Source organism: Homalodisca vitripennis, chromosome 1 (genome assembly GCF_021130785.1).
Source record: "Homalodisca vitripennis isolate AUS2020 chromosome 1, UT_GWSS_2.1, whole genome shotgun sequence".
In the NCBI taxonomy this organism is placed as follows: Eukaryota; Metazoa; Arthropoda; class Insecta; order Hemiptera; family Cicadellidae; genus Homalodisca; species Homalodisca vitripennis.
In genome coordinates, this window is record NC_060207.1 from 236,916,095 (window position 1) to 236,929,317 (window position 13,223).

Sequence of the window (13,223 nt, forward strand, 5' to 3'; positions counted from 1 at the left end):
TCACATGCCCTACCAATGTAATTGTTCCGTAATCCGCAAATAACTAGATTTCAATTGATATGATATACAATCACCCTTATGAATGTTTCCATGACTGGCAGTAAACTGCGGCAGTGATTTACTTCATCGGTTGTGCTTAGAGTATCAGATAATAACTACAAGTCAGACTTTCCGATTTCGTAAACAAAATTTAAACTATATCAGTCTTCTTAATACTTAGCCTAAATTCTGTGAAACTGGCTAAACTCCGTAACCACAAAACAATAAAATTCTGTAGACATAACATTTGTAAACTTTTCTAAAACAATTATAGAAACCTCATACGTATACGTGATAAAATTACATAAAACTGTAGTGCCACGTATGCAAATAATCTTTCAGTACTTAAAATTCAAAATTAATAAAGAAAAAAACCTTACTTGGCACAGATGTCGTAGTGATGAAAATATATTTACAGTTTTTAAAAATAACATGTCGTTGAATATTTAATTTAATATGATTTCAATGAGTAATTGCACAATGATTTACGTTACAAATACTTCGTACAGTACATAAGAGTAGACACTAAGCTAAGACAATTAATCAGATTTGGTTTTCAAATGATTTATGGACGTAATGGAAGCAGTAGCATGATATGTGGAGGAATGATTGATGATGTACTTTAGAGATTTGTTGTTTATTTATATAGGCAATTATAACAAATTTAAAGAATGGTTATATTTCCTTAACAAGTTTTTATAAATAATAGTTATATTTCCTTAACAAGTTTTGATAAACAAACGTGCTACAATACTGATTTTAGTAATGATCAGAACTTTATCTCCATAGGTAATGTTATGTTCTGTACTGTTTATATATATATATATATATATATATATATATATATATATATATATATATAAGATGAATAAAAAAAAATGTAGGAACTTAGGAGATTCCATATTTAGCCCCAAGTGACTTATAACAATCTACAATAAGTATAAATATCTGGTTCCTGTGTATTCATTCACATGGGGCTGACAGAGTTAAAGTACAGAGTGACTAGTAAGATGAAGGTCATGATTTTCTTGGCTCAGAAACACACTTTCTAACACAGTATTTTTCTAAACAATAAGCCTTAAATATATATACCCACTTTTAAACTATTTTGATTATTAAATGCCTAAATATATTTTTATTCATCAGATATAAAAAAGTTTAAATGAGTGTTTGAGCTAGAAAATTTGTAGTAAACTGACATTTTTTATAAGAATATTGTTCTTAAGTCTCATTCTGAGCCTACAAATACACAATTGGCCCAACAAACTCAACTTTTGTAGGGACATTTTCAGTGATTTGTCTTACCCTGCTAGTGTGTCCTGAGAAGCGGTGTTTGAGGGGACTTTTATATCAGTCAGTACAATGACCTCGTATGGGGAGCAGTCTTCCAAGCGAATTTTAGAACAGAGCCAACCGTAAAATCCCTTTTCTAAATCTGTAATCTCTTTTTGCCAGTTATCGAAAAACCACGAGATCTGAACAAACCCGGCGTACATACCGAGACAGACGGTACACATTAAGATGAACAGTGGGTAAAACAAAATCAGGAAAGGCGAGAGTAAAATGCGCCATACGATATTGGCTTCTTCGGTGATGTACGTGAAAACATTGTACCACATCAAGGTTCCCATGTAAAATGAGTACAAAGCCGACACGATTACTGCAAAAGGGAAACATATAAGGCTCCACACGAATACGTGCGGTCCTGTTGTGAGCCCACAGTTCAACCACGATTGTTGCGTCTTAGCCGCTATGTTCGCGTCCAACAATTCCAACTCCTCCCGCGACATGTTCAGCCTAATGTCAAGATTCTGACCGGCCTTTTTACCTCTCTTAATTGTGCCTGTCATCGTCAGACATTTTTCCAAACCATTGCTAGTTATGGATTTCTCTGCCAAAGAGTCGGATGCCTCCGAGCCTTTCCTTAAAGCGGTCGTTTCATCCGGTTCTTCTGTGTAAATGTTGACCTTTTTCTTGACTTTAACTTCATCGTCAAAGTTTCTTTTGCTGTCACCTTCTTGGCTATCCGCAGCATCATTCAGTGAGTTGAAACTAATTGCAGATTTTGAGTTCAATACTGACAGATCATTCTGTAAAACAACAAAACCATTAATTTTTACGCAATCTACTCAAACCAGGTGTATTACTATTAACTATACAATAGAATAAAAATTTATTTATCATAAAACTATTTTTGTGTGTGGTTTCATCACTTGTATGATTGATTCTTTAAATAAAATATACAAGCATGAATTCAGTTTCCTAGAGAGAGTATCAATGTGATCATTCCATTGTAAGTTGTCTATTGTTATCCCAAGAAACTTGGTATGACTTTCCAGTTGTACAACCGGTAGTGTTAGAACTTCATCCTTTCTTCTTCTAAAAACGAGTACACCAAAATTATCTCACACAAGTACAGACATTTCAGACACTTCACATGTGCCTGTCATCTTGAAATATCAAACTAAGATAATTATTAGTTTAGAAGTTTACTTTGTGAAACACTATGATATGATGAGTTTAACGATAGATATGTCAATACACCGATAACACTTTCAAAAACTTAGAAACTTGGAACAAAAAATTCTACAAAATTGTTAAGTGTATGAAGTGGTTTCTTAACAACATGGTGTTGGTTAGATGCATTAAATTAAAAATTATGTTTGTAAACATATTCAGTTACAATGTTTCAACATTATTATATGCTTTTTAAAAATATTTGAAACTTTTTGTTTATGTTGATAAATAATCGAGATTTGCAAAAATTTGCACAAACAAGAATGGGTAAGCCACCAGTACCAACTTTACCATTACGTTGGCTTTTTGTCTTAAACTTTTTATTGGTCAACAGACTAGCCAATAAATCGGTTAGAAATCATGTTTACCATCATCATCGGGCAGCAATCATGTTTACCATCATTTCCACAAATTTTATTATATACTACTCTAAACTTTGTAGAGTCACCTAAACATTGGATGCTGGCCATGATCGGTAAATATGTAAAAATTCTCTAAGAAATAATTCTATTTTGAGGGTGACAATTGCAAAAATCAGATTTCTATGGAATCTACTTAAAAGGACAGACGTGTTATGCATGAAATTGCAAGTTTAATTCTGTACCTTACGATTGGTACGCTTATATCTGCATTGTAGCAATAGTTTTGAGTGCAATGTTAATTTGTAAAGAAATGTTGAACGAATAGTAATTGGATTGCTCTTTGATCATTTTAGGATTAAAGAACCAGTTATCAACACATTTAATTCACAATAGTAACCAGTCTGCATCCAACTTACATCAAACCTACCGTTATAACAGAAAAGATTGTAAAAAAAAATTTTTTTAACTCAAAATTCAAAAAAATATCCTGGCTTTTAAACAAGAGGTCGAAATTATCATTAAGAAATAAGTTGTTAGTATACAAGGTGATTTTGAAACCTGTTTGGACTTATGGTATACAGCTTTGGGGTACAGCCAGTAACTCCAACATCGAAATTCTCCAACGTTTTCAGTCTAAAGTCCTTCGGAACATCCTGGAAGCTCTGTGGTATATAACTAATCAAATCAATTAATACATCAAGAGACCAAAATTCCCACAGTAAAGAGGAAATAACTCGCTACAGCAAGAAGTACCAAGACAAGCTGTATTCTCATCCGAACTACCTTGTGATGAACCTGTTGGATAATAGTGCGCCAGTTACACGTCTGAAGAGACACTCAATCCTGGACTTACCTCTTAGGTTCTAATTTCAAACTTTCTTGTTTATTTGTGTTAGCTCTATCGCTGGATAGAGTCTAACTCGTGTAAATTTATTATTTTATCTAATTTACTTATTGTTCTAAGAATGTCTGAACGGATTGTAAATAAAATTGTCAAAAAAAAAAAAAAAAAAAAAAACACAAAAGGTATTCGGTGTTGTAAATATTGTCAACAACAAGATTTATGATTTTAATATTTCCATCTGGCACCAAGGAATGTGTTATTTGAAGTTACTACTTTGTTGAACTTTTCAATGTCTATTCCTCCTGAAAATTTTACCTAAACCTAGTCACCAATGGAATTAAGACAACCCTAATGAAAATGAGTAAGTTTTTCAACATAATATTCTGATATGCTGCCAAGTTTTGTGTTATTTAACGTTTCTATTTTTTTTTTTTTTTTAGCTTTACGGATTATATTCCTTTTAATATGTTTATTTATTATCTCCCTTATTACTAAAGCAGTTTAGTAAAAAGTCATAAGTTCTTCAATGTTGGAAATTATATTATCTGCCACCCACAGATGTATCATTTGAAGTGTCTAATGAGCTTGCGATCACATAATTACACTTACAGTTGTGCAATCGTTGTCAATTTTGGTTTCTTCTATCTCAGATGGAATAGCGGTTTCAGTAGAGGCCATCTTGTATAACCATTTGAGTTACCTGTAACAATATTGTTGATAAAGTTTACAAACACTTGCTACGATATATTTGTATAAGGTGAGTTAATATTACTATAACTAAAATGAGCTCAACTTCTAAAATTATTGTACCAAATTTATTTTACAAGCTATGCATTTTTTATAAATATTAACTATTTATGGAAAATTGAAACTGTTACTCTCAAAGAAACAATAAGGTAAACAGATTTTTGTTTTTTCTGCAAATTACGTGACAGTACAGAGTTATACTGTACGAACGTTGTAAACAAGCTTATGTCTATTTGCACAGCTGCTTGCTTATCTTATTTTTGAATGTTTATGTGTAATGAGGCAGTTATTACTTTTGTATAGCTTACAGTTATGAAGGAAAACCCCTCACAGAATCGAGTTTCACACTGGATTAGTAGTGATAAGTGATATTCTTTACTGATCATAATCCATATTATTTTGTGAATTATGTAATATCAAAATATTTTACCAAATTACCTTAAATGTTCTTATTCACAGAATTATTATCTATTCCAAAAGAACTAGTTTAAAACTAAAACAACAGCAGCACACAAAGAAAATCCACTTTGTGAAATGAACAATCACAACATAAAGCCACAACTTGATGTGGCGCAATAATTTATTTTCTCACACACGTAAATATATACATTTTGATGATACACAAATTACCAACAGAAACACTGAAAGTAAATACTCAACCCAATGATTTAACTTAAAACTACGATTTTCCTTTATTTATTCAGAATATGAAATGCTAAGCTGAGGTCTTTTTTGAGGAGATAGAAAAGTTGTAATCTATTAGATCTTCTTAGTCAGGAAAGTTTCAGTAGTTGAGTTTAGTCTCCTACACTGGTTGGGATGGTTCTTGAAGAGAGAGCAAAGCTCTTGCACTTCAACTAAGGACACTGTAATACAGTGACAGCTGGAATCTGGTGTCTATCTGTGTCCGAGAGACGAAACAACATCGAAACAGCTTTACTAGGCAGAGTCAAACTTTTCCTTTGCAGCTTTCACTTTTACTCAAACTTGGTTTCACAAGCAAGCCAGGTGCTTAGCACAGGGGCTGGTGCCCACAGTGCGTTCGCTATCACAATATTTGGGGGAAGCTCTGTTTTTTCAAAATGGGAACAGAGTGCTTTAATTCTGAAGAGGTAGTCCTGAATTCCGATTGCAGTGAAAACCTTCAATTGTGAACATGTCAATACTTGAGCAACAACCAAACAGAAGGTTTGCCCTCCACAGGTAGCATGAGCTACTGGTGTTGCGCTGTGTTAGGTCAACTTATCAGATGCTCAACACTGATGTACTTTTGTGAGTCCAAACTGTCGTTTTCACGATCAGTAGAGAAACGCATACCAAATTATTGTGTTTGCTACTTGTCAGCGTGCAAGGTCATATTCCCTCGTCAAAACGTCAGGTGAGAAAGTCCCAGATGGGACGCAAGCTCGTATTTACTTGTAAGAATTTTGAGATATCTGTCTCTCGTCAGTTATATGAAGACTCACCAATACGTTTTTGGATTAGGTGGGGAACATTTTTTGCACAAGTTTCAAGATCAAAGCCTCACTTGATTGCATTTTTTTGTAATTTATGGCTTAAGGAAGTAAAATATTTTATATTGTTATCTCCACAATTTAGGATGGTTATCTTTATAATTAATATAGAAAACTAATGCATAGAGGTTATTAAATACTGAAGATAGACTATTGCTGAAAGACATCTTTACTATAGTAAATGTTGAACAGGAGTTTTAGTTTCTTCTTTTTTGTATTAAAATATTTAATATAATAAATCAATATTGTAAAAATAATTCTTATACATAAAGACATGTGAACTCCTTACCATACCATCCTTCATATACATAGTGTACAAATTTGTAATATTCTTCAACTATTATTATGTGGGCTTCATTACAAGGTGTCCCTAAATAGTACCTTAAATGCCTACAATCTCAATGAGAGATCAAAGAAATGTTTCTCTATTATTCCTGTCTTCAGGAAAGGTTCTTCAAGGGCTGACTAAAAATGTATAAATCAACCCTACCACACACCAATTGCTTTACAGCACCTTAAACTAGAGAACTTTTACAACCCTGTCCGAATGGTAGTGCTGGAATGTATGAAGACAACAAACCAAATAATAGGATTGGGCTTTTTATGGTTCTTAAAAGTAGTCGAAGCCTAACCACATTTCCTTAATAATGCTTTCATGACACCAATTTCTAAAACTACTGTTCAGTTTTGATTCACCAATTTTCATTAACACTCTTGTAAAGCATGGCAGTAGGCCCGCCCAAGTTGAAATAAAATTATGGAATTTTATACTCGCGTGCAGAAATATATTGGCACGAGGATAAGCATTTTAGAAACAAATAGTTTCTTTTTATAAAAATGACAATTTTTATTTTTTAATAAAAATGTATTTTAATAAATTGGCTCATAAACATTGGTAAACTGTAATTTTTATTAAACAATCATAGAATTATTAAAACAATGTTTAAATTTTACACGCTTTGTACTTTACTTACTTCCATAAATATATATTTACTTGCATTACTTCAAGTCTAACAACATTATAATAATAGTGTTCTACTTTACAAATCAGTAATAGTAATAGTACATAGTTTTATATAATTTATAAAGGACATGGTCTTTACTTGATATTTTTATGATGGCTAAATTATAATAGACATACATTGTAATATTTTACTGATGTGAGTTATAAAGTCACAATACTTTATTGATATTTTTTACCGACTATTGGGAAGAGCTGAGGGGGTGGGGCGCTACGGAAAGTAGTAGAAACCTTAAGGAAGCCTTGAATCAAAAAAGTTTGGGAAACACTACATTAGTTACTTGGTACAAATTTTGTTAAATAGATTTCGTTTGTGGTGTAGACTTTTGTAATGTCAAATAAACCTAGTGGCTTTGAGTTTTACTAAATAAAACACGAAAAGGAACCTAGCCGAAACAAATTTCTTAGAAAGTGTAAAAACGATTGTCAAACTATTTTACTTCTGTACATAAAGAAACAACCGATGAAAATAAAGAAAAAGGAGACTATGCCAAAGAAGAGGCTGAAAACTATAGGCCTACACAGAAATTTTCTTAGTCCAAACCTAGCATGTTTGGTGGTGAATTTCTCCAAAGACCTGATAGGTTGTTTTCGGCGGTTTGTGGAACTGCTGAAATCATCGACTGGTAGGCCTGATGGTATGCAACCGGGGTGCGCAAAAGGCCCTTGAGGCTTAAGTGCATGGCAATAGGCCGCCCCATAGAAGAAGAAGTGTGCCTGTTTGGGGAGAATCCTTTTCTCCACTTTACAAAAGCAGTTACTCCCTGCTACCCAGGTAAGCTATTAATACTATAACGTGTTTCTCGGACATTTTAGATCTAAGTAAAATTGGGTTTCGTTATTTTTTAATTTTATTATTAAAATTATTTTGTTGAAAATTGCAATATATATTATTTTTGTTGTTAATTTACAATAACTCTTGTTGAAAATGATTACTATGTAAAATTAAAGTTGGAAAATATATTGAATCGTTCAATAAAAACAAACACCAATGAGTGTAGGTAGCTTATTTAAGTCTACTCAAACAGTACATTAAAATTGTCGTATTTGTCATACAGACTGATAAAATTTGTGTTTTTTTTGTTTTTAGTTTTAATAGATATCAATATAGGCCTAGATCTATTTTGATTTAATATTCTGTTGGATTTATTATGTAGCCTGTTCTGATGCTGTAGCCAATGAAGGCCCTCTCATAAATGGCATTTTTTGGGTCCAAACAATAAGGATAACAATATTTAGCCTATAAATAATCAGTTAAAAATATAGATAGCATAGTTCATAAAGGTACCTAAAATTCCACATAATGATTAATAAATTTAATGATTATGAATGAGATATAAGATTAGCAATCTACTACCAATCTTATCCCATAATTACTAGTTTACCTCTTAGAGACCCTTCCTATATTCCTACAGTTTAAAACAACTAACTAACCTTAAAAATGGGATTTGTTCACAAACAGCATTTAACTTCGCTTATTTTAAACATGTTATAATTATTTATGAATTACACAGACAATATTATTTTTGAACAATTACACTACTTCAGGTACGTTCACATAAAAATAAAGTTTCACAATCACAACTCCAGATTGTCGGTATTATTATTTTTCACTACTCAAGCCGATTAGTTTGATAAATGTCAAACTGAAGTCTGACCGGCTGAACTGAATGACATTACGTTTGTATTTGACAGGTGTTTTTGTTGAATTTAATAGACAAAATCCAGGGAAAGGTTAATGGTTAAAGGCAGAGAGAAAATTCAAAGTGCTTAATAATAACATTGACTACATGTAAATATATTGAGTAGTACATTTGTAGCAACAGACTTTAACCCACTGACAATTATTGCCTTTCTCTTAGGATTAAAAATATGTTATGTTAAACGAAATTTAAGAATGAAAGTTTATTGAACGATTTAAAATGTTTTTTGAATAATAAATTGAATATGTGTATACTTATGAACATTGAGATAAATAAGTTTGAAAAGTTTTAAGATGGACTGTAAAAAGTGAGCTAATAATTTGTTATTTATAATCAATGTGGGTATAAATAACAATGTTTGGTGGAATTGGCAGCATTGCGAACAAAAACATAATACAGAACACGGTATTTGTCACAAGTTTTACAATTAAATACGAGTGGAATTTCAAACGTAAAAGAACTGTAGTGCATTGTATTTAAAGCCATATGTATGGTCGAACATAGGTCTACTGCGAAACTCTAGTGGAGACCTCTACGTTTGCGGAGGAAGCGCAAAGGTAATCTATTGATGGTGGTTTATCTGCGACCACGATAACGGTGGCGATAAGTGAAGTTTGCCAGGGGCGGCTCTCAAAGGGGGCATCTGAAGGGGGACATTCACTGTCCACCACAAAGTTGGGGTCAGAACAGAACTTCACGGACCAGCACCCAAGGACCACAGGACTATAATCTCATCCACATTGGACAACGCCATCTTCAGATGAGATTTTTAAAATATAGTTGTAACAATAGGTCTCTGCGTGTATGTGTTTCAAATTGGTATTTCTAGGTAAATTGCAGTTTTGGGGTGATGCACTGTTTGTAAATAGCAAAGTAAACTGTGGGACATAGTCTTGTTTTGCTTTACTGCAATTACCCCTGAAAAGTAGGTTCCCAGAGGCAACATTGTCCTCGAGAAATGATACTGTATGGACCATGATGCCTGTGCATAGACGAGTTGCTCATGCTTAAATAAATAACAGACCGAGTATAAATTAAGAATATAATGAGTTAAAACTGTGAAAATTTAATTTGTAGGTAATTAGCATGATAATAGTATGTCCCAGCATCCTTAATAGTACCGTCATATTGCCTAGAGTTTTATTTTAAATAGTATTTATTAATTTTAAGTCTAATGACACAATCTATCCAGATAGTCTGGTCAAAGATGCAGTATTCAAGTTATAGACAATAATAACAACCATTGGTTAACTTTCCTTTTAGAAATAATTGTACAAATTTCATAAAAAACTAAAATGTGAAAACTGTTTAATGATATTTATAACAAGCACGTGACCTAAATAGTATGAGTTGGTTATTGAAAATGATAGTTCATTGCAGAGGTAGCAATCCTGTAGATCTAGAATAACGTGTGTTATGGGTTCTTTCAAACAGTTTGTTAAGTATTTATTGCATTAAATAACTTGTTTTTTATTGCCTAATATGAAAAGGCTACTTTTATTGAATAATAATTATGTATATATTTTTTGTGCAACTTATACTCTCGGTCCCGCCTGGGGCACTTATGTACTCTCTAGCCACTGCTTACCATACTTACTCTCTCCCCCATGTGTTACTCTCTCATTTAAATATTAGTTTATTTCTATTTGTTGTACATTTACATTAACATTAAAGTCAGTGCTCTGGATTGGCAATCTCTACCAGAACGTCTCTGCTCCCGGACACCCGCGTCTACCGTGCTCTACAGGACTGGCCACAGTGTTATAAACTATTCGTTTGCGATCGTATTGTGCGTGAGTGAATCCGTGAATGACATCTTCCGTCTTCACGCCTGCCTACAAGACAGCAGCCTATTTCCACACTTACTGATCACAACCTGGCCCTCAACAACAGCAGACTACGGTTAGGTACCTCTCATGAAAACAAAGGCAACTGTTTATTTTCTGCACTTTATTTGAATATGCACTGTTCATAAACTCATTATGTGTAACCTAGTGAACTCCTGTTAAAATCAGTGTGTTCGGCGTCTTCACTGCCTAGTGTGAAGTGGTCCTTCTTAGTCGAGCCTCTAAAATATTATTTCACGGTTCTATAACCAAAATTCATTCTTTTCATGGTCCTTAGCGAGCCGGATAATAAGAACTTTAGTCCATTGGTGAATATCAGTGCAATCTCAACTCTTATAAGCTATATACAGTGCATATTTCAAAGTGTGGTTTCAGGTTCTTTCACGATTGCAAAGTCCGTGCATATCGATTTTCCAATCCCCTCTCCAGTCATATCAGCTGTGATCATATCAGCTGTGACGTCTGATCATATCAGCTGTGGTGCTCTGTCGACTGCATTGTTTTGTTGACAAACAAGCTTTCAGACTGTTACAGCACAGGTGAACTGATTACTGTGTTTAATGGTTACCGCTTCTCAATACTTGTTGGTTATCAGCCCTACTTGTAATACGCATTATTCTAAGCAGGTTAAATATAAACAATCTTGGTTATTGACACTTTACCTTGAGCAGGACTTGCACCCTTATTGCAAAATTAAATGTTTATTTTGTCAACACTATATTCTAGTCTCAGCTTAAAAAGAAAACAAATCTACTTACTGCTCACAATTGTTTATTATAATTTCTATTTGAACATTGCTCACGCATATGTATGCATGGTTTATGGTTACTGTCACAACACTACCATACTTTACCACTGACAGTTTACATGTAGTACGTGCTCATAATGTTTCCAGAGCCTCTGCTACATTATAGCTGAATTTAGCTCAACAATAACCTTAATTGTTGATTATTATTTAATAACAACTTGTCTTGTTTACGTTTTTCCATAATAACAGTTTATTTTATTTTCTCAAAACAAAACTCTACTATAGGCCTATACGAGCCTACTCTACTTATTGCATTATTATTGAGTTTTTACCTCAAAAAACTAAACAATTGGTACCTGAAGATGAAATCAATGATTTCGAAATGTACATAGTAACAAAAATAAAAGTTTACAAAAAGTGTTAAAAGGTTTATTTATATTGTATCATAAATATTTTTAAATTGTGTTTCATTGTATTATATTGTTTAGATACTTCTTATTTCTTGGGGAAAATACTTCAGAGGAAAATAATTTAGTTTCTATTTTTATCACTGTCTCAGTTCAAGAGGACAATATTTTGTTTACTTTTCACCTTTGAAGTTTCACTCAAATTGATTAATTTTCTACAAACACTTTCAACATGGCGATGTCTCTTAAAGTGGCCAATGCAAAGCGAGAACACCTCTTTTCTCAGATACAAAGTATCTATGATTTAACTAAGAAGACTTCCGATCCAAATATACTTCAGCAGTTGCTTGTCAGAGCTAAATCTATTCTGAGACTTAGACAGGAATTTTCAGCAATATTAGACTTGTGCCACGAGTTGGAATTAAAAGTAGATTCCGACTATACACCTAACTATTCCGCATTAGCGAGCGTGGACGAGTTAGTTGATTACGTTTCTGCTAACGTGCTTATGATTGAGACCAAGAGACAAGCTAAAGCTAATAAAAGCGAAACTATTCCGCCTGCCTCCCCTCAAGTCAACGTCCGGCTACCGAAATTGGAATTAAAAACTTTCGACGGAGCTGCCTTGGACTTCTGTACGTTCATCAACGTTTATGAACAAGCCGTACACAACAATGCGCACTTAAGCGATGTAATTAAATTTCAATATCTCTTGAGCGTGCTTTCAGGCGAACCACTCTCTCTGATAAAGTCGCTAAATATAACTGAGCAAAATTATGCAATCGCTTATCAGCTGCTGAAGGATCGCTACCATAATACTAGGCGTCTACTCACACTACATTTGAATCAAATATTAGACCTTCCTGTCATCTCCAGCACATCTGTGAAGAATATCCGTGCTTTCCTTAATCTTTTTCACGAACATACGCAATCACTTAAAGCACTAAACAATGACATCACTAGTAACAACCCACTTCTCTCAGCCTTGTTATTACGCAAGATTGATAATCGGATGGTCACCCGCCTAGAACAGTTTCGAAAAAAGGAAGAGCTTCATACTTTGCCCTCGGTTGAACAAATAATTGAGTTTCTCAACCTGGAATGCAGCCACATTGAGGACAGTAGTCTACATGACAATATTGTGGGCCCCAAGAACGCTTCAAGTTCTTATCTTGGGTTAAACCCTAGATTTGATAAACCCAAATCGTCTCTTAAAAACGTGAGCTTGTTAGCGGCTTCCTCTCCACCCTCCTCGGCCTATAAACAAGGCCCATCATGTTTTTATTGCCATCAGAGCGGTCATAAAATTTATGGCTGTCCCAGCTTCGGCCAAAAGACACCTCAAGAACGGCACGGGATTATTAAACAGCACAACCGCTGTTCTTCTTGTTTGGGGACGCACAGATTAAGTGAATGTCAGTCTAAATTCACGTGTCGAACATGTCGTGGTCGTCATCATACCTTGCTACACTTC

At 33.7% G+C, this 13,223-nt stretch overlaps 1 protein-coding gene across 1 annotated transcript; it reads right to left on the reverse strand.

Moving 5' to 3' along the window:
- Positions 1-865: 865 nt before the first annotated feature.
- Positions 866-8,769, reverse strand: LOC124353166 (transmembrane protein 169). The gene is made up of 3 exons (XM_046803034.1): positions 8,479-8,769; positions 4,372-4,462; positions 866-2,129 (listed from the first exon to the last, which is right to left on the reverse strand). Exons 2-3 carry the CDS (start codon positions 4,438-4,440, stop codon positions 1,341-1,343), a joined length of 858 nt encoding a protein of 285 aa, XP_046658990.1. The 5' UTR covers positions 4,441-4,462; positions 8,479-8,769; the 3' UTR covers positions 866-1,340.
- Between the last annotated feature and the right edge of the window lie 4,454 nt (positions 8,770-13,223).

Excerpts from the sequence above, each read along its gene's own strand:
- LOC124353166 (XM_046803034.1), bottom strand. The coding sequence starts at position 4,440 with ATGGCCTCTACTGAAACCGCTATTCCATCTGAGATAGAAGAAACCAAA. Across the intron at positions 2,130-4,371 it reads TTGACAACGATTGCACAACT|AATGATCTGTCAGTATTGAA; the intron begins GTAAGTGTAATT and ends GTTGTTTTACAG.